At 38.5% G+C, this 23,522-nt stretch overlaps 1 protein-coding gene across 1 annotated transcript; it reads left to right on the top strand.

The window, feature by feature from the left end:
* The first annotated feature begins 527 nt into the window (after positions 1 to 527).
* Positions 528 to 23,522, top strand: LOC113510167 (uncharacterized). Its single transcript, XM_052898926.1, has 16 exons — positions 528 to 1,090; positions 5,281 to 5,459; positions 6,202 to 6,326; positions 7,263 to 7,381; positions 8,159 to 8,275; positions 9,274 to 9,393; positions 9,967 to 10,079; positions 10,445 to 10,648; positions 11,928 to 12,062; positions 12,466 to 12,603; positions 14,329 to 14,441; positions 17,460 to 17,580; positions 19,084 to 19,195; positions 20,200 to 20,294; positions 21,190 to 21,258; positions 21,567 to 23,522. The coding sequence occupies exons 1-16, from the start codon at positions 844 to 846 to the stop codon at positions 21,720 to 21,722; spliced, it is 2,163 nt and encodes a 720-aa protein (XP_052754886.1). The 5' UTR covers positions 528 to 843; the 3' UTR covers positions 21,723 to 23,522.

Here is a 23,522-nt window from a genome sequence, read left to right as displayed (position 1 = left end):
TTTGACAGTTACTGGCAACAGAAAATTTGACAGTTATTTATGGTTTAATTAGTTATTAAATAAATAAATATTTCTGGTTTTAGCTTGTTTGCCATTCAATAATTATTGAATGTAATTATTAAACAATTTTTGCTATTTATTATTTCTGGTATTGATGACAAAGATAATGGGCATATTCTTAAACTCTATTTCAACGAATACTTATAGAAGATTGTATGTATATTTGCATCTTGGTGGACAGAAGAACTGTTTCGTCTTCTCTGTGTTAAAGACTGCCTTAGATTTGAAAAATAATTTGAAATTTCAATTATAACATAAAGTTATTAATATAAACACGAATTTACTAATAATAGTAAAAGATTATAAAACAATTGTTAATCATCCCAAATTGTCTATTTTTTTTATTTGAAAGTAAAGTAGTCCGACGACAGTCCATTTTTATCGTTGTAATCAAAATAGCATTGAAAACTATTTCCGAACGAAACATATAAAGAAAAGAGATGACTGTACGAATAATAGAAAGAGAACGCAATAATTTTGAACAAAAATGGCGTCTCTGTGAGTTGTCCTTTTCGCACTGACATAATTTGAAATAATTTTACAATTTAGGATATCTTATCGTAATAAAAATTTATATTTACGTATCATGTAGACAGTATTTACACTAATAACTATAGTGTTAATGGACTTTAACAAATTGTCTTTAAGTAGGTTTATACTAGAATAATGTCGTCGCTTGGGCGACGCTTTTTTCCCGTGTTTCCACGACAATGTATTAACAACAACCCGTGCCGGCGTGTTATTTGCGCGTTTTAGTGCAAGATACAGGTGCAAAGTGCAAAAATGGACAAGAAAAATAAAAAGAAAGTAGTTATTAAGAGGAAAAGTGACGAACCAGTAGACAGTGAGAAAAAGGCCAAAATGGTGAACCGGAAGGCTGATGGTGATAAGGAGAAAGTGGAAGTGGTGAACCAGGTTGTGGAGGTGCCTGTGGAGCAAGGCCAGCAGATAGTGCACACGGGACAGCTGGTGGAGGGCAATTTTGAACAGCCAGTTTTTGTCAACATGAAAGGAGAGCCAGTACAATTAGGTCAGTTTTGGTGTCTTATCCTTAATAACTTCACCGCGGCAATTTCAAACTTATAACTAGTCAATTAAGAACTATTCTTTGTACACGATTTATTTTGCAAAAAATTTGACCTAATTGCTCAAATGTTGTTGACCTAAAACAAAAATTTTGTATTTATTTATTTGTCAAGGCACACTAAAAATATATATAATATATATTTTTAGTATAAAGTAAATTATACTAAAAATATATATTATGTTATTTTCTGTATAAAGTAAAATCTAATACAAGTGCACATAAAAGGCGCGCACATCATTTATACAACAACTAAAACATAAAGTAAGAATCCAATAAATCTTCATTATATAAAAAGAAATATAAGTAAATAAATTTTTTTTTTATACAACTTAGAATAGCAAACAAGCTGATGGTCCACCTGATGGAAAGTAGTAACCGTCGCCTAGAGACATGAGCAGTACCATGGGCATAACAGAGTATACTGTTTCACCCATAATACCCCCCATGCATTGCCATTCCTGAGGACTCAGGTGTTATTCCTCTGTACCCAGTAATTTCACGCCATATCCCACCCTTCAAACTGAAACAAAGCTATGCTTCACGGTTAAACACGAATGGGACAGAGGTACCCAAGCAATCGACTTTTGTACAAAGTCTCCCTCTGGTAACAATCATAAATATTTCATTCATATTTATCATCATATCAGCTGTTAACAGTCTACTGCTAAACATTGGTTTTCCCCATTTAGAAGATTTTTTTTAATCAGTGATAATGGAACAGTAACCCCACCCTTGCTGTTATATACACCAGCAGGGCACCAGTGAAGGACGATAGATGAGGATGAAGCAGGTCAGTTAACCCATTGTGACGAATTCAACAATAATTGTTCACAATGGTTTCCAGGGGTAATCATGTGGAGGTCGACCTAATAGGGCCATTTGGAGGAATTAGCCAGTAGTTGCCACGCTTGGCAGATAGGTAGACAACTGCAGTTAGGTTTTAAAGGTATTTTAAGAGCGACACTGCTGCCCATTCCTCACCCTTCCTTAGTCGCCTCTCATGACACCCACAGGCAAGGAAGGGGTGACCCGTTTTATGCTGGTGGATCATACAGCCTTGTGTTAATTGTGTATTGAAATTATGTAATTATCTGTAAATTTTAATTTGAATAATTTTCAATGTTTCTGATTGTTTTTTTTTTTTTAATGCTTGGTTAGAAAACTAAAATATTCATTATAGAATATATTTCATATAAAATAACTTTTAGAATGTTTCAAATACACTTTTACCCTCAATATTTAAATTTTCAGTAACAATTTGATAAATATTATTAACATTTTAGGTTAGTTTAATGATTAAATTAGGTTAATGAGTTTATTTAGGTTAAGTTAGGTTAATGATTGATTATTTAAAAAGTTCTCTGCTAGGGAACTTTTTAAATAATCAATCATTAACATAGAAAGTTGTTCAGTTATTTTTTTTTTTAATTAAAAAACAATTGGATGATGCCATACTTTGTCATGAAAGCTCCTAAAGAACAAGGTATTCTAAAATCTTTGGAGAGTTCCTAAGTATAATATTAGGCCAGAGAGGAACATTACATTTTGTAAAGTGGCTAGTTGGGAAAAAAAAGTGAATCTATAAATGTCATTAAGGCCAGTATCATTTTGTGCTACTAAAATTGTTTTCTCATATTCAAATACAAAATAAGCATTATTTAAAAAATATTAATGTAATATAAATTGGACTCTCTTTTCCATGCTTAACCTATCATTTGGGCTGTTGAGTGTATGAGTCGTGGCTAATACAGCCTACCCAGCTCTGCCCTGAAGCACGGAGGCTTCCTGGGATCTTTACAGGCCTCACCGATCTGATGATTTCTAAACGTAGATGGGCCACAGCTGCCTCCATAAATAGACTTATATATAACTCTTTTAAATCCTCATTTTTAATACAATTTTGCTATAATTTTAAAAAAATATCCCTATATCTGTTTTTCTGAATGTATATATTATACTAAATTTCTGAAACTTCTTCTGTGGAACTGTTATAATAATATTGATCTTAATAAATAATCTATATATATACTTTTATAATAATATTATATTATAACAAAGTTCTCCGCAATATCTGTTTGTCTGTCTGTTCGCGATAAACTCAAAAACTAATGCACTGATTATCATTCTGGCTTCACCAATGGATAGAGTGGTTCTTGAAAAAGGTTTTAGTATACAATTTAATAATATTTACATATATATACATACATATACAATATATATACATTAGCTAAAATTCGACCAGGCCTCGCAGGCTCCCCATGACCCCACATGTAAAGAACCCGTGCGAAGCTAGGAGGAATTGCTAGTAATATTATAGAGGTAAATTTATGAGTTTGGATGTTCAAGGTAATCTCTGGTTCTACTGATCTTATTTTGAAAGTTCTTTAACTAGTAGACATACCTTATATTATCCCTGAGTGCTATAGGCCACTCTTTAGTAAAATCCCCCGTTTACTGAAGCTTTGCAATTCGAAAACACATCGATTACTCTCTCCAAAAATATTGAAATCCTTGGTGTCTGTTTGCACCTTTCCCTTTTGTGTGTATAAATTTATGAGTGCAGGAACTCTTCAATAACTCCTTTATTTTTACTTTTGTGAAATATAAATTTATTATAAGAAATATTATTAGGATCATTCCTTTGCTAATTACAGAGAGCGAGTGAGTGAAGTTCATGTCTATCACCGCAGTAGCAGACCGTCGAAGTCTCACTTCACTCCGTTGACGTTTTATCCATATGAGTGAAAATGGTATGGTAGCCCCGCCTGCGCTAACGGGATACGCTGGCGGAGCACCAGTGAAGGGCGGTAGATGAGAATGAAAACAGGCCAGTTAGCCCATCATGATGAATTCATCAGGAATTAACCATGATAGTTTCCAGGGGGAACCGAGAAGAGGTCGACCTGGTTGGGTATATTGCTAGCAATGGGATTCTCAGACTCCATAACTAACAATCCCTTGACCCCCTATCTGTGGACTGTAGCACCTGGTTACCAATTTGATTCTCTCGGTTCAAAGACATGCAATGAGAATTATCGATGATCCCAAGCTCAGGGGCAGTATCAAGCCCTTAAGTCTAAGGCGAGACTTTGCCCCCCTTTGTGTTCTACTGCTTGTATAATGAATTGTGTTCTAAGGGAATGTTTGAAACGGTACCTACAGCCACCTTTTATCATTGCTCCGCTCGCCATGGACAAGGATTTAATTCTTATATGCTTTAACCTAAATGGTCCTGTACAGTGCGGTTTCAAAGTATTTTTTTCTTATGAACGCTCAGGCTGTAGAATGAGCTCCCTGGTGAGGTTCACCCTAAAGACTACAGTATGGGGTTCTTCAAAAAGACTATATTAAGTTTTCTTCAGGGTTGGCAACGCGCACGTGACACCCCTAGTGTTGCAGCCGTCCATAAGCTACAGTGATAATTTTCAATCATATTGGCTGTATGCTTATTACAAAAGTGACAAACCTTTATAGTATAAAAGAAAAGATATCTGAGGGCACATTGTCTAAGCCTTAGATTATAAAGTATATAAATTGGCAGTGTAAAAGAGAGGAAATCTAATAACATGTATGTTAGAGTGAGATATAAAAGCAAGACATTAATTTATACAATATATGCTCGAAGCTGATTTGGCAAAAGTGTCAACAAAATTAATTCTTATCTATTATTTGAAAATTTTTGTAAAATGGTTAAAGTTAAATGTGTTATACCTGAATACAACATAAAACAGGAAAATAATTAGCTTATATATTGAAATAATTAGCCTTTCCCTATCTTAGGGATATTGCTAGCAATGGGTTTGTCAAACTCCATTGCTAACAATCCCTTTCCCCCCTCATAGCTAGGTTAGAGTATGCATATAGCTGTAAGTATAAAAACGAACTCTGTGCTTTTGTACAAACTGCAAAGCAGTTTTGCGGCACTACAACTATTTCTTGTTTATATATCTGTTGATTTCAAATCAACAAAAAAAAAAAGAATTTAGAAAAGTTATTTACCAAAATTATATTTACCAGGAATCAAATCTGGGACCTCATAAATGCTAAGCAAGTTACCTACGACTCCACTATTGAGGCAGTCAAATATGTATCTATTTTACTGAGTCTTATATATTTTTATTAATAACTTTCAGGTCCAAACACAGTAATTCTATACGAGCAAAGTGGTAACCCATCCAACTTTGCCTTTGGTAGTATGTGGACCATGGACCCTTCAGGGCGAATCGTGATGGCGGAAACAATATACGATGTGAAGGGCGAACCAGAGGAGGAAGGCAGTACATATGTCCAGAATACGACTGAAGTTAGCAACGTAAGTAAAATAAGTACTAACGTAAAAAGGAAAAGTAGAGGGTAAAAGAGGAAGGGGAAGACCGAGGAATAACTACATGGGACAGATAAAGGAAACATTAGGTGACAAGTCCTATAGAGAAGTCAAGGATATGGCCTGGGATAGAGCTGGCTGGAAAAATACATGAATTAGTTGTACCGACTAGAGAAAAGTCGTAACCGTCGCCTATAGACATGAGCAGTACCATGGACATTACAGAATATATCGTTTCGCCCATGATACACCCCATGCGTTACCATTCCTGAGGACTCAGGTGTTATTCCTCTGTATCCAGTAAATTCACGCCATATCCCACCCTTCAAACCGAAACACAGCCATGCAAACACAACTGCTTCACGGTAGAAACACGAATGGGACAGAGGTGGTCAAGCCAGCAACTTTTTTACAAAGTCTCCCTCTGGTAAAATATTAATAGGATACTGCCATCAAAGTGCTTTATATTATTCTCAATTTCGTGTATAATATAGTATATGTCATACATGTGTAAGTACATGTGTTATTTATATATATTTATTCGTTTATATATGTAATTTTAGTATGTATGTATATCAATAATTACTAGTACCGCATTCGAGTATTCTGACACTTCTCTATGGTTGACTGGGAGAGAATGCTTTTAGCATTAAGTCCGCCATGTACACATATGTACTAATGAATAAATAAACGAATAGTTAGTTATATAAGTGAAAATTCTCCATTCCAGCAACAAGTAGATGAGCAAGGCAATACGTACCAACAGTATGAGCTGAGCAACAACGCCCAGGTGGAAGGCCAGCAAGAGTATGAGGTGGCGATTATAGAGAATCCAGTGGCCGAGTCGGCGAACAGGTGGGACTGGTTTTCACTTGGTTGGTTGGTTTGGTTTGGTCATTTGGAGAGGATGGATGAAAGAAGAATTATGAAAGAGATTTATCTAGCAAGAATGAATGGAGATGTCGGTAGGGGTCACCCTAGACGGACGTATGTTGAACAAATAGGCGACGTGCTGAAGAAGGACCAAATTAAAAGTACCCGTAACCGGCGAGCGTGTATGAAAAGATTGATGAATGTGGAGGAAGCGAAAAAGGTTTGTTTGTATCGAAGCATTTGGCGTTCCATTGTTTCTGCCTACCCTAATGGTAGACAGGCGTGACAGATATGTATGTATGTATGTATGGTTTTCACTGTATTTTTTTTAATAGATGATAATTCCTTTTCACTCAGGATTTGCTGGAAGAGAACTCTTACAGACTTAAGCTCGCCTGTTGTACATCTTTATTTTATATATATTATATGTTGTAATGTTTGTGTGTAATCATTTATTTCTTTATACTTTATTGTATAAAGTATAAATAAATAAATAATTTAATGGTAGACAGCCTACGCTATCGGTTATACGCTAGCGTGGCACCATTGAGGGATGATAGGTGAGGATGAAGCAGGTCAGTTAGTCCATAGTGGTGATTCACTTGGAACTGAGTACAATGGTTTTCAGGGGTAACCGCAAGGAGATTGACATGACAGTGTGTATTGCTAACAATGGGGCTAGAATTCCCCATTACTAAAAAAATCACCCCCCCCCCCCCTAATGTTCACTGTATTTGTCTTAATCGACTTAAGAAATTACATATATTGTTCATATTTAAATGTAACAGCCACGGGTTTAACTTACTTGTAATTTAGTCGAGTAAGCATAACTAGTTTCGGGTCCATTCCGGACCTTTAGTCTTGAGCGGTGACCTTACTCTTTCCCCCTCTATATTATATAAACCTTTTTTTTTTCAGAGAAAACGATCCTCAAGTGATAACTACGGAAGAGCAGTTGGTAGCCGCAGGCGTGGCCGCGGTGCGTTGGCTCAACCAAAAATATGACTTTGTTGTGAGGAAGTTACAGCTGAACTATGGTGAGCTTGTCCTTCCCAAGGTTACATTTTTAACAATACGAAGTAATCTCTATGCCATGACTTCGTTCCTTTGTCACAGCTAAATATGGAAATTATTGCTACATTTAATTCATTATCATTTTTAATCACAGTGATATCATATGCTTATGCTTGCTTGGGTACCTCTGTCCCATTCGTGTTTCAACCGTATAGCAGTTGTGTTTGCATGGCTGTGTTTTGGTTTGAAGGGTGGGATATGGCGTGAATTTACAGGGTACAGAGGAATAACACCTGAGTCCTCAGGAATGGCAATGCATGGGGGGGTATCATGGGCGAAACAGTATACTCTGTTATGTCCACGGTACTGCTCATGTCTATAGGCGACGGTTACCACTTTCCATCAGGTGGGCCGTCAGCTTGTTTGCCATTCTAAGTTGTATAAAAAAAAAATATGTGACAAATCACAGAGTGATTTTCACTCGCTGTTACTTTATACGTACACGTTACTATTTGCTATTGAAAAATGTAATATGAAATTGATTACTTTGGTAAGAGCGAGCGAATAAACGCTTTAACGCATTGTGATAAAGTCTATTTGCTTATCTTCTATACTTACAATAAATCTGTAGAGAGGTCAATTCTGTACATGAAATATATTTCCAAAATAACTATCAGCGGGTGATTACTGATCGATACTGATGACAAAAATGCAATCAGTAAAATTTTTGTATGTCTATGCCTTGTTTATTATTTATTATTGCCAATGTTTATATTTGACGGCCTTATTACTGGTTGCAGATGCTGGAGTGAAGTTACTGCACTCGGCGTCGGGGTGCATTCAATGCGTATACCTGACCACGCCGAGCATGCAGCTCGCGTTCAACGCGGTGCCGCAGTTCCTGTGCATCGAGACTGGTAAGTAAGGTCAAGGTCGGGATCAAGGTCAGGTCAGGTCAAAGGGGGAACAATCCTCTGTAGCTCACATTAGAAGTGATACCGTAATGTGTCTACATTGATAGTCAAGACTGGTATATACATATAGGTCAAGGTCAGGGTCAAGATTAAGGTCAACAGTGACAAATCCTCTGTAGCTCACATTAGAAGTGATGCCGCAATGTGTCTACATTGATAGTCAAGACTAGTATATACATATAGGTCAAGGTCAGGGTCAAGATTAAGGTCAACAGTGACAAATCCTCTGTAGCTCACATTAGAAGTGATGCCGCAATGTGTCTACATTGATAGTCAAGACTGATATATACATATAGGTCAAGGTCAACACTGACTGCCTACCTGCAACTAGCGTTTAATGAAGTGCTGTCATTTCTAAGCACTGAGATTAATAAATGTATGTATTGATTTATTTATAACTAGCGGCCCGTCCCGGCTTCGCACGGGTGGACATTTTTAACATTTCCCTTCACTGCTCTGCTCCTATTGATCATAGCATGATGAAAAGTATATCTATACTTACAATAAATCTGTAGAGAGGTCAATTCTGTACATGAAATATATTTCCAAAATAACTATCACCGGGTGATTAGTGATCGATACTGATGCCAAAAATGCCATCAGTAAAATTTTTGTCTGTCTGTCTGTATGGTCGTTATAGAAACAGAAATTACTCGACGGGTTTTAACGAAACCTGGTACAATTATTCTTCATACTCCTGGGCAGGTTATAGTATACTTTTCATCACGCTACGATCAATAGGAGCAGAGCAGTGAAGGGAAATGTTGGGAAAACGGGAGAAGTTACTCCATTTTTAAGCTTCCGTCGCGGGTACAGCCTTAATGGCCACTTTTTAAAATGTAAAAATGTCCACCTGTGCGACGCCGGGACGGGCCGCTAGTAAATAAAAAAAATGATTTCTCTCTTTCTTCTTTCTTTAAATTTGTACCTTATTTGTACAGGCATAGAGTTCAACAGCGGTATACCGATAGTGAGCGGCTCGGCCAGTCCCAGCGTCAAGCACAACGTAACTCTGTTCCTTGCGGAAGACGGCAATGGGAAGTCGGTCATCGTCAGCGCTGGTGAGTGGTCATATATGATGGATATTCTCCATTCGTCTCGTGTTTCTACCGACTTCGAAAAAGGGGTAGTTTCTCGATACGATTGTTTTTTGTTTTTTTTTTTTATACAACTTAGAATGGCAAACAAACTGACGGTGCACCTGATGGAAAGTGGTAACCGTCGCCTATAGACATGAGCAGTACCATGGACATAACAGAGTGTACTGTTTCGCCCCCTGATTGCAACGCATGGGGGGTATCATGTGCAGAACAGTATACTCTGCGGTTGCAACTTTCCATCAGGTGGGCCGTCAGCTTGTTTGCCATTCTAAGTTGCATAAAAAATTTGATTAAAATTTAAGAATGTTGGTAGAATAAAATATGTCTTTATTCAATTATCTTGTTTAATTGTAAAGAGTCAACATATATCCCAAGCTGGAACACCCTTAATTACCTCTTACGACACCCACGGGAAAGGAACGGGTGGCCCATTCTATGCCGGGATCACACGGCGATGTAATATAGGCGACTTTTTATACAAAGTCTCCCTCTGGTAATACCTACATGTAATAGTTTAAAAAAAAAAAACTTCAGGCATATCAACTTTGATCGGCGAGGAGGTGTCCTGGCTACTGGAGACGTTCAAGTCCTGCAACCCCGCCTGGCGGCAGGTGCGCTGCGTTGTTGCAGATCCCGCGCGACATCAGGTACATTTATACTGCCAGTGTTGCCACTTGATAGATAGATAGATACTCTTTATTGTTTCCTCCAAAAGATTACAATAGTAAACATATTATAAATACAGGCAATTACATGAAATGATCACAGTGAGAAAACTAGTTAGTTTTATTTTAACGAATGTTCGTTTTTGCAAAAGTAAACTATTCAATAAAAGAATTATGTTATATTTTTGCCATAATCCTAAAAAAATCTCGATGTTTTAGGATACTGTACAAAGTCTGGATCCAAAATGCCCTTAAACATTTCTTTAAAGCATTACACAATAGTTCCTTTACCTATCTATATGTGCACATTAAAAAAATTCAAATTCAAAAATGGAACGTGACGTCAGGCGGCTCGAGCGGCGTTCCCGGGCGCACACGTAAGCAGCTCAGTGTGGCAGGCGGCGCGGGCGGGCGCGCGCGCCTGCAACGAGGCCGCGCGGCGGGACGGCACCGCGCTGGCGCCAGCACTCGCGCCAGCGGACGTCGCCGCGCGCTGCAAGACGTACGCGCTGGCGCTGCTGCGCGGCGAGCACACGCCCGCGCAACTACTTGTAAGTCCACTACACGTGGAACTTGAATTCGCCAACATACATATCGTCATATTTGTAGAATACTGAAGGATGTGCCGGTTATTACATATCAAGATCGGTCAGTATTCTACGACTATGACGATATACTACCTGTGTATGTCGACTTAAAACCAAGAGACCCCCGGGGGAAACGGATTATTAGTAAGTAAGTCCTATCAGGTCGACCTCCACGTGGTTCCCCCTGGAAACCATTGTGACTAATACTTCTTGCATTCGTCACGATGAGCTAACCGATAGCGCAGACGGGGCCACCATTTCATTATCACCATTAAAAAAAAATAAAAAACCAAAGGACCCGGTGATAGCCTCCGGAGTTGAAGATAGGCCATCCGGCGGGCAAAGAAGACCTGATTGATTGAATTCGCCAAAAAAAGACTATAAAAAAATCGTCTGATTAGGTACTACTGTTCCGCTCGTGTTTCTGCCGTGAAGCAGCTGTGCTTGTATGGCTGTGTAATGGGCAGGATGTGGTAGTGAAATTAAGGGTACAGAGGCATAATAAAAGTTGAAATTAAAGCAAAAATTAATAAAAGAGCTATGTCTGAATCGCCGGCAAAATCGATCAACAAAAGGATTGCATGTAATACCAAGGAAGATGTAAATTTTAGTGATAAGCAACTAGGATTTTTTTTATTTGTTTAGCCCATGATACCCCCATGCGTTGCCATTCCTGAGGACTCAGGTGTTATTCCTCTGTACCCAGTAAATTCACGCCATATCCCACCCTTCAAACCGAAACACAGCCATGCAAACACAACTGCTTCACGGTTGAAACACGAATGGGACAGAGGTATCCAAGCAATCGACTTTTATACAAAGTCTTCCTCTGGTTCCCAGCAGTCATCTGTAGAGAGAGACACTGATAGTGAACATGTTATAAGAAATAGACTAATAGATAAAATAAAGACTATAGACTAGTAGTGTAATGTTTTTTTTTAATGGGTAAAAATTAATTGGTAACCCCCCCGCGCTATCGGTATACACCGGCGAGGCACCAGTGAAGGATGATAGGTGAGAATGAATGCAGGACAGTTGGCCCACCATGATAAATTCGACAAGAATTAAACATGATGGTTTCCAGGGGGAACCGCGTGGAGGTCAACCTGAGGCTATTAGACCCCATTACTAACAATCCCTTTCCCCCCTGACAGGCGGTTTGTCAACCGCATTTAGACTTTGGTGATGTTATAAAATTATTTTTAATTCTTAATTGTTTAATGTCGTAACTGGTCCATTACAGGTATTAAAACGGGGTATAATAGGTACCGGGGCGGGTACGCTGCGGCTGTGGGACCTACTCACGCGGCCCGGCGGCGCAATTTCCAAACTCGACTCGTGGCTTGAACCGGACAACTATACTAATATATTGCACAAGGTAAGCCTGCTTGGTTTTTTTTTTTATAAACTTAGAATGGCAAACAAGCTGACGGCCCACCTGATGGAAAGGGGTAACCCTCGCCTATAGACATGAGCAGTACCATGGACATAACAGAGTATACTGTTTCGCCCATGATACCCCTCACGCATTGCCATTCCTGAGGACTCAGGTGTTATTCCTCTGTACCCAGTAAATTCACGCCATATCCTAACCTTCAAACCGAAACACAGCCATGCAACACAACTGTTTTACGGTTGAAACACGAATGGGACAGAGGTGCACAAGCAAACGACTTTTGTACAAAGTCTCCCTCTGGTGGTGAATTTTAAACTAACAATCAGTCAATAATATATATATATATATATATTTTTCAGCCCTATAATGGCATGTTTGTCGGCAGGGCCTGGAGCGGCTAGTGGCCAAGTTCCAGTCGGTGGTGCGGTCGTCGATGCAGCCGGACGAGTTCGTCTCGTTGTTCTTCAACATTGCCAACCAGCTGGAGGACGAGAGGCGGAACTTCGCCATCAGTAGGCTCAGGGTAAGGTCATCATAACAGCTGATAGAACATAGGTGGATTTTCTCAGTAGTTGCCACACTTGGCAGAAAGATTAGGATTTATGTTTATTTATTTAAATATACATCACACTAAAACAAAGTCGCCCCGGGGGGGGGGAGGAATTGTTAGTAATGGGGTCTAAGGTCGACCTCTACGCGGTTCCCCCTAGAAACCGTCGTGGTTATTTCTAGTGGAATTCATCACGATAGGCTAACTGACCTGCCTTTTCATCTTCACCTGTTATCTCTCCCTGGTGCCCCGCCATCGTATCCCTATAGTACAGGCGGGGTTACCATACCATTATCAATAAAATTATATATCATTAAAAAGCCCGTATATGATAGACTAACATCAAATTCAAACCATCAAACTGGGTACAGAGGAATAACACCTGAGTCCTCAGGAATGGCAACGCATGGGGGGTATCATGGGCGAAACAGTATACTCTGTTATGTCCGTGGTACTGCTCATGTCTATAGGCGACGGTTACCACTTTCCATCAGGTGGGCCGTCAGCTTGTTTGCCATTCTAAGTTGTATAAAAAAAAAAAAATATTCAAATGGACTTGTTTCAAAGCATTTTTAAATCGTCATTTTTTAAAATCTACTGCAGGGTTCAGAAAGTTATTATCTGTTGTGAAGAGCCCGCAAGAAACTGAACAGTTACTCTTTTAAATCTCTGTTAACGTTATGTGTATTTATTTAAATGTACTATGTCTAAAGTTACATGGTCGTTAACAGCCCGTGCATGATCGACTAACACCATGCACGCTTGTCATTCAAGTAATCGTTTAGTGTGTCAATAAGTGTTTTTTTATAACAGTTTTAAATTTATTAAAAGGCAGATCCGAAATATCCTTCGGTGTCTTTATATATATACACACACATGGCCATATATATATGACCATGTGGTCCCAGCATAGAATAGGCTACCCCTCTCTTTCCCGTGGGTGTCGTCAGGGGCGACTAAGGGAGGGCGAGGGATGGGCAGCAGCGTTTCTCTTAAAACATATTTAAGGCCTAACTGCGGTTACCAACCCGCTTGCCAAGCGTGACAACTACCAGCAAAACCTCTCAAGAGGGAAGCTTATGTGGGCAACTCTTTCTCGTATCCAACTGTCCAGTTATGGAACAAACTCCCTTTCCACATACAAGAAAGTCCCTCTATTACCTCTTTCAAGAAGAGGTTGAAATCACATTTTCTTTTCCTTGAGTAATATTTTTTTTTTTGTATTTTTCTAATTGGAACTGTCAAATCCTAAAATCATTAATCTAAGTTTCTAATATAAGTAGTATATTAATTTATTTTAACATTTATTATATAAGTAGGTAGGTATTGTATGTATTTATGTAATATTTTATTATATATTTTAATATTTTATTTAACTGTATATTTGTTTATGTATTAATAGTTGTAGCACTTCAGCTGCCCGCTAACGAAATGCTTTCTCACTGTACTGGGTTGACTGGAAGAGATCTCTGTCAGAGATAAGTGCACCCTTGCTCACAACATTTATAAATACATTATTTTATATGTAACTTACAAGTGCAATAAAGTATATATATATGTATATATGTATATATATATATGTATATATATATATATATATGTATATATATATATGTTCAGCAGTAGATAGTTAATGCCCATTCCCACAAAAGACCCATCAACTTTTTCTAAATGATAACATATAATTTTCGTTCACAGGATACGGAGACGCTGAAACAGTCGCCAACGGACACAATAACCCAATACGCTTACAACCTGATGAGTCACCAGACGAAGCTAGCACAGAAATGTCTTGACGACAGAGCGGGCAAGTAAGGATGAACCCAATACCTATGAAGGGGGGGGGGGGAGGGATTGTTAGTAATGGAGACTGAGAATCCCATTGCTAGCAATATACCCAACCAGGTCGACCTCCTCGCCGTTTTCATTCTCATCTATCACCCTTCACTGGTGCTCCGGCAGCGTATCCCGTTAGCGCAGGCGGGGTTACCATACCATTTTCACCCATCAAAAAAAAAAACCTATGAAGGGGGGATTGTTAGTAATAGAGAATAAAGTTCCCAACCTCATAGAATAGAATAGAATAGAATAGAATAGAATTTTATTGCTAACTGTGTACATACATATAGCAGTAACTATTGCTTTGAATTTGACATCAGTATCAACAGTTATACCCTATCGGGCATGCAACAATTTAAGAACAGGTAATTATATTAACATCGAAACATTCAATACTATTACCATTACTTGATTACAAATAAATATGAAATATTATACAATACAATTAACAAGACAAAGAATAATCATATACAAATTAAAATAAAATAAACATAATTTCACTTACATGTCAATTATTATTAATTATTAATTTAATTAGTTTTAAGATTGAAGTATTCATTTAAATTATAAAAAACATTATCAAAAAGCCAGGCTTTGAGTTTAATTTTAAACATATGCTTATCCTGACATTTAATGTTTAAGGGAAGATGATTAAATACTTTAATACCCATTACAATTGCACTCCTTCCATATGTATAACTATTTATTGTTGGTAGACAAATATCATATTTGTATTTATTACGTAAATTATTTCGAATATCAGATTTATTAACAAAATATGTCATATTATTATTAACAAAAACACACAATTCCATAATATATATGTTAGTCAGGCTGAGATATTTTTCATTTTTAAATATATTTCTTAAAGTCTCATCTGAATACATATTATAAATAATACGTAGACATTTCTTTTGAAGTAGAAAAGTCGATGCAACATCTACAGAATTTCCCCAATATATAATTCCGTATGTTAGTAAAGGGTACACATTACCAAAATAAGCGGACCGAGCAACAGTAGGCGAAGAGTTTTCCACGAGTATAGAAAGAGCATAACAATAACTTGATATCTTTTTATTTACTTTATCTATATGCGATTTCCAGTTTAGATGACAATCTATGGTAACACCTAAAAAGTTATGTTCGTTAACTTCCTCGACTGTTGTATTTGAATGATGGATTTTCAATTTTAAAGAATTATTTTTATAGTTGCGAAATTGAATAAATTTTGTTTTCTTAAAATTTATTTTCAGGTTAATAGTTCTGAGCCACTTAACTATTGTTTGTAATGTTTCATTTATTTCATTTTCAAACACGTCATTATCACTGCTATTATCTGTTATAAAAATGGTCGTATCATCTGCAAACATCACACAGAGATGTTTTGTGATTTTAGGTAAGTCGTTTACACTTACCAGAAAAAGAAGTGGACCCAGAACACTTCCTTGAGGGACTCCTACAATTGTTTCTGCTTGAGTAGATTTAATTTCCTCAACAGTATTATTGTTTTTATTATATTTGTCAATAACTGTGTATTGTTTTCTATTCGTTAAATATGATTCAACAAGTTTTAATGCTATACCACGCACACCCATGTTTTCTAATTGTATTAAAAGAATGTTATGTTTTATACAATCAAATGCCTTTGACATATCCAAAAATAAACCAACACCTGCAGTTTTAGTTTTCAATGCATCCCATACGTCTTTTAGTATTCTAAATATTGCCGAACTTGTTGATTTTTTCTTTTGAAATCCAAATTGATTACTATCAAGTATGTCATTAATTTCGAAGAATTTAATTAGTCTTAAGTAAATTACTTTCTCAAATATTTTAGAAAACGACGGTGGTAAGGCTATTGGTCTATAATCATTTATATTTGATCGCGTACCCTAAGCATAAGGGGATCGCGCATAAGGGGGGGAAGGGATTATTAGTAATGGGATCTAACTGATCCATTGCCAGCATTACACCCTATCAGGTCGACCTCCACGTGGTTCCCCCTGGAAACCATCGTGGTTAATTCTAGTGAAATTCGTCACAATGGGCTGACTAGCCTGCTTTCATCATCACCTATTATCGCTCACTGGTGCCCCGCCAGCGTATACCGATAGTGCAGACTGGATTACCATTCAAATAACACCCATTAATAGGGGGGAAAGGGATTGTTAGTAATGGAGACTGATAATCCCATTGCTAGCAATATACCCAACCAGGTCGACCTCGCGGTTCCCTTCTGGAAACTATCATGGTTAATTCCCGATGGGAATCATCATGATGGGCTAACTGGCCTGTTTTCATTCTCATCTAATACCCTTCACTGGTGCCCCGCCAGCGTATCCCGTTAGCGCAGGTGGGGTTACCATACCATTTTCACCCATCAAAAAAAACCCCATTAAAAGACCTCATGAGGGGAAATGGATTTTTTTAATTGACGATAATAGAATCGTAATCCAAGCCTGCGCTCACGGTATACGCTGGCGGTTACAAAAGGGACGCTGCTGTCAATCCCTCGATTATTAAGTTCCCGTAATCCCCTTTTACAACACCCACGGGAAGGAACACCCACGGGGTGACCCATTCTATACCGAAACCGCACGACTATTTTTTAAATAATCAGTCATGTTAAAATATGTCAAGTAATTGTGATATTTGCCGTGTGGTTCCAGCATAGAAAGGGCCACCCCTTCCTTTCCCATGGGTGTCATAAGAGACGACTAAGGGAAGACGAGGAATGGGCAGTAGCATCCTCTTAAAACATCACCAAAGCCTAACTGCGGTTGCCAACATGCCTGACAAGCGTGGCAACTATAGCAAAACTCCCCTTATACTGAAGTCTCATGTCCAGCAGTGGGCAGCTAACGGGTGAATTAATAATAATAAAATTGCGACATTGTCAGGCTTCGCCAAGCTAAAGTTATGAACACCAAAATGGCGGCTATGACGTCACAATATGGCGGAAAGTCTTGACCTGTTTTGTCTGTTTGCAGACGTCACAGCAGCTCGGCGATATGCAAGTACGGAACGTCTACACAGGAGTGCTCGTGCCTCTTCAGCAAAGTGTTCCGGCTACCCTGCAGACATATCCTAATGCTCACCACTGAACTGAAGGTATTTATTCGTTAAACCTCCAATGTACTATGCCTTACTAATGACATTTGTTTAATTTTGTATTTTTGGACAACTATTATTGGTCTTTTTTTTTGATGGGTGAAAATGATATGGTAACCCCGCCTGCGCTAACGGGATACGCTGGCGGAGCACCAGTGAAGGGTGATAGATGAGAATGAAAACAGGCCAGTTAGCCCATCGTGATGAATTCATCAGGAATTAACCATGATCGTTTCCAGGGGAACCGCGAGGACGTCGACCTGGTTAGGTATATTGCTAGCAATGGGATTCTCAGTCTCCATTACTAACAATCCCTTTCCCCCCCCCAACTATTATTGGTTATTGTTAACCGTTCGTAAAATAACAAATTGAAATTAATCGTCCGGCAACAGTTATTAGTGGTAGGTAAATAATGAACACAAGAGGATAATGAAGGTGGAGACCACTGACCTGGAGCTTTGTAGTTAGCAGGATTCGGTTCTGGCTTTAGGCTTCCCAGTACTTCTGGCTCGTTCGAACTTACCCTCAGATCCGGGTTACCTATCCACCGCCTTGAACCGACCAGCAGTGCAATGCCCTCCTCTCAATCAGCCTCTCGGTTATGTGTTATATAATTAAAGCGATACGAAACGATATATATTAATTGGTACGTAATTCGCGGCAATATATGCACGCGCGCGTTAATAATCGAAAACGAGAACGACGGCAACGAACGCGCGTTCTACCGACATATTCGATAACCATAGACAAGACTTTTTTTTTCTTTTTTACGATATTGTTGCCAGGCGAAATTTATTAAAGCTACTATTCTTGTTATAACAATTATTTTTTGTTACTTCATACCGTTTCTGTTTTATTGTAAAGCTGTTTTATGATATCTTCTTGTTATGTATAAAAAATATTCAAGACAATTTAGTATTGTTGCGAATAAATTGAATTGAATTGGAACGTCTGGTAGTCTTTTTTTTTAAAGTTTCTTTTTTTTTATACAACTTAGAATGGCAAACAAGCTGACGGCCCACCTGATGGAAAGTGGTAACCGTCGCCTATAGACATGAGCAGTACCGTGGACATAACAGAGTATACAGTCTTATTAGGTTTTTGACTCGCTACTTCGTATGTGTATATTTCAGAAGTAGGAAAACCAGAGATAGAACACTTATCAAGTAGTACCAGAGGGAGACTTTGTACAAAAGTCGATTGCTTGTGTACCTCTGTCCCATTCGTGTTTCAACCGTGAAGCAGTTGTGTTTGCATGGCTGTGTTTCGGTTTGAAGGGTGGGATACGGCAGTGAATTTACAGGGTACAGAGGTACAACATCTGAGTCCTCAGGAATGGCAATGCGTGAGGGGTATCATGGGCGAAACAGTATACTCTGTTATGGCCATGGTACTGCTCATGTCTATAGGCGACGGTTACCACTTTCCATCAGGTGGGCCGTCAACTTGTTCGCCATTCCAAGTTGTATATAAAAAAAAAAATCTTATGTTTGTGGTCGCCAGGTGAAGACCCACATTCCGTTCGAGCCGCGGTGGACGGTGCAGCACTGTCTATTCGGCTGCGACTCCAGCACCACTGCCGCGCCCACCACCACGCCTGCAGCCACCCCCGCCGGTAAGACCGAGTTGAGGACTTAGAAATACCTTTACATCCCTTCAGGGATATTGTTCATTAAGAAAATCTGATAATTTGATGAGAAAAATAGATTATACCTTGGCTTGTTTGTTTTAATGGACGACTAACTGATGCCCGCGACTTTGTCCGCGTGTTACTTTCTTTTTTTTAATGGGTGAAAATAGAATGGTAACCTAGCCCGCGCTATCGGTATACACCGACGAGGCACCAGTGGAATATGATAGGTGGGAATGAATGCAGGTTAGTTGGCCAACCATGATGAATTTAACAAGAATTAAACATGATGGTTTCCAGGGGGAACCGAGTGGAGGTCAACCTGAGAGGGTATATTGCTAGTAATGGGGCTATTAGACCCCATTACTAGCAATCCCTTTCCCCCCGTCCGCGTGTTACTTGTTATTCCTGTTTAGTACATATCGATGTATGTGCCCACCTATTTATTATGTTCGGGGGAACACTGGACCAAAATTAACAAACGACGTATCGTTCTCTCTCTTTGTCTTAGGTCGAAATGACTTTACTTAAGTAGGTCCTGTACTTAGCTGTATAAGTTACTGTAGTTTTTTAACTATCCCACGGGAACTCTTTAATTTTCCGTGATTAAAAGTATCTGTGATTAAATGTTGACCGGGAATGTAAGATGTGGTACCTTACATCCCCGGTCATACATGCAAAATTTCATTTAAATCGGTCCAAAAGTTCCGGAGATTAAACCGTAAAAATTGACAAACAGAAACAAAACATTTGAAATAAAAATCTGGATATAGAAAATAGGCCATCCCTTTACTGTGGGTTCGGTGTCGACTGAGAGTAGGCTAAGGATGGGCAGCAGCGTCCCGCTTAAAACATCACCAAAACCTAACTGCGGCTGCCAATCCGCCTGCCAAGTGTGGCATCTACTGGCAAAATCTCCCAAGAGGTAGGCCTATGTTCATCAGTGGACAGTTAAAGGCAGTTATGATGATAATTATGAATGCTTACAGGAAGCGGTGGCGGCAGCGGGTTCATGGAGCAGGTGGTGGTGGAGACCACCGACGGTCACCGGCAGACGATACAGCAGCCGCAACAAATTCACCAGGTAACAATGTTTCCTAGCCTTCCATGCTTCAAAAGGAACATCGGATCCCTTATGGAATCACTTTGTTATCCAATGAGGTTCCTTCAGGGTCGGCAACGCGCGCGTAATACCTCTGGTATTGCAGGTGTTCATAGGCTACGGTAACCGCTTACCATCAGGTGGCCGTATGCTTGTTTGCTACCTCAGTGGTATAAAAACAAATCTGTTAAGGCCCTTTTTGTCAACGTATAGAGGCAAATGTCAAGCTTAAGTTAAGCTAAAATGCGATTTTATTATTATATATAATATTATTTTCCAGAGGGAGACTACAAGTCATTTGCTTGGGTACCTCTGTCCCATTCGTGTTTCTACCGTGAAGCAGTTGTGTTTGCATGGCTGTGTTTCGGTTTGAAGGGTGGGATATAATGTGAATTTACAGGGTACAGAGGAATGACACCTGAGTCCTCAGGAATGGCAACGCTTGGGGGGTATCATGGGCGAAACAGTATACTCTGTTATGTCCACGGTACTGTTCATGTTTATAGTGGACTGTTACCACTTTCTTTCAAGTGGGCCGTCAGCTTGTTTGCCATTCTAAGTTGTATACCGTTACAACTGACGGAGTTATGGGGTAACAGACATAAAAAAAAAACAACCGAATTGAGAAATAATTAAAAAGTGATGAAGTCGGATACGTCTATTTTTTTTTACAACACAGGGGGCAAACGAGCATGCGTCTCACCTGATGGTAAGTGACTACCGTCGCCCATGATCACCCACAACACTAAAGGCATTGCAGGTGTGCTGCCGGCATTTTAAAAAGGAATATGCTCTTTTCTTGAAGCTTATAATGTCATATCGGTTCGGAAATAGTGCTGCTGGAAGTTGATAATAATAAAACAAATGGTAATTCCAGGTAAGCGGCGTCCGACCACAGCAGTATGTGCTGGCGGCGCCGGGCCAGCCAGCCACGCCGGTCTCGCAGGTACCGTATGCTACATTCCTCTAATCAGATCTGGTTCTATCCTTAAGAGCGTCCATAACGAAGTCTAACGGCAAATATCTGTCAATTATAAAACACCATGTGGTCCCGACATAGATTGGACCACTACTTCCTTTCTCGTGGATATCGTGAGAGGCGACTGAGGGGGAGCGAGAGATGGACTGCAACATCAAAACATCTCCAAAGCCTAACTGCGGTTGCCTATCCGTCTGCCAAGCGTGACAACTACTGGCCAACCAATGCAATAGGGATTACCATTCCATTATCATCCATTAAAAACATGTTTTCAGGTGATATTCTGCGGCGGCAGCGTGGGATCAGTTGGATCTGTAGGATCGGTAGGATCAGTGGGGTCGGTGTCGTCGGTGGGCGGCGCGCCCGTCATCACGTCGGTGCTGCCCCCTGGCGGCGCAGTACTCACCCCACACCACGCCCTGCATCAGTAGCAAACGGCAACCAACAATAATTAATATCCACTCGTACGTACAGTAACCGATCAACAGTAAGCGGTAAACGTATATGAGAATTCACAATAAGTAACTCAGGGTCACCAGTGTCTGGTAGCTACTGATGAACTGTTTGAGATCAACAGTAACTTTTATACTAAGATTCAATTAAACAATAACATAAAAGGCAACCAGTAACAGACATAAATAGCTAATTATTCATATATAAGAACTTACAATCAGAATATACAGGATGGAAGGGACAGGTTGGCCAAAGCGAGCACAGCTGATTCAGATGAACGGTCTGAATCAGATGATCACAGCCATATAATTAACGATTCTTAGTTTTGACGCCGAGCAATGTATTTGAAATTTTACGATACACACGACGCGTGATACCAACACTGCGCAATCAATGGCGCTTCTTCGTAGGTAGTTTTTGTAGGCCTGGGGCGTTAACTTTACACAGCTGATTCCGCGCGTCGCGATAGATTTTTAATACAAATATTTACATTGCAGTTTTTGGCGTTTCATACTATTACATTATAAGATTTTATTTCTTTATATTATGACATAATGTAATATAAAGAAGATAACATAATTTTAAATTAAAAAAAACTGGAAAAAGAATTGAAATTTTCCAAAAAGAATTTCCACCGGCTGTCAGTTCAAAATGATGGTCTGAATCCACTGTTTTAGTTTTTGCCAACCTGTCCCTTACACCCTTTATATACTCGTTAATATTTACAGACTAATATGAAAGAGTTATCTAATTAGAAATGGGATGATCGCCAAAGAAAAAATATATATATTAAAGACTACACCTGAGTCGTCAGGAATGGCAACGCATGGGGACACCGTGAACGTTATAAAATTGCTAACATATTCATACAAAGTAATGGATACTAAATTTATTTAAATTCTAATGTAATATTTTTCCTTGTTTTTTTTTTTTAATGTTTTTATTACAAAATATTATGTATAATTTTTGTGATTCCAGAGAGATATATTTTTATTTATTACATAAATTATTAAAATACTCCTCTAGTATGCAATTTACATTTGGAACTTCTATACAACCGGTAAACCGTTACACATCCGGCTCGAAGGACCACATATTAAATGGTCCTTCGAGCCTATGTCAAACAACGAACTATATTTCAATAGAACTTAATGAGAAAATTGAAGTTTTGTTTAAAATTATCACAGAAACACTCTCTCTATGAAATTGGTAATGAATTGAATTTATCAATCAATGAGTTTGTTTTTTTTTTTTAATTTAATCGACTATTAAATATCAGCTCGATTGTTTGTTTATATTTTAAATTCTAATAAAATGGATTATAACTTCATGTAAACAATATACGAAAAGCGTATCTGATTTTGTACATATTTATAGAGAAGAAAAATGTAATATTTACTGCACTCCTGGTAAAATATCTAATTTAATTAATAAATATATCAATATTGTTTTTAATGAATCGTCCACCTAATAATTTAAATAAATAAATGATTTTTTTTTTTTGTAAAGGTAACTAGGACTTACACAATTTTTGTAAATTATTAATTTGTACTAAATCCGAACCATTAACTCTTCTTCGCATAATGGTGGAAATTTCCATCACCACACTGAATGCCCAAAAATTATATAAAAGACCAAGTTCACTTTAAGTTGATCGTGTCTGGATACCTTTTTAATGTCCATTGCAGAAAAAAAAAAACATAGCTGTCAAATTTATTTTTTTAACCATTTTTCCTTTAATTTTGAACATGAATTATATCACCTTGATTTATTTCACC

The sequence above is a fragment of the Galleria mellonella genome, unplaced genomic scaffold (assembly GCF_026898425.1).
Source record: "Galleria mellonella isolate WM207_F2 unplaced genomic scaffold, CSIRO_AGI_GalMel_v1 utg121, whole genome shotgun sequence".
In the NCBI taxonomy this organism is placed as follows: domain Eukaryota; kingdom Metazoa; phylum Arthropoda; class Insecta; order Lepidoptera; family Pyralidae; genus Galleria; species Galleria mellonella.
Note: the sequence above shows the minus strand (reverse complement) of the source record. Positions and strands in the feature narration are given on the sequence as shown.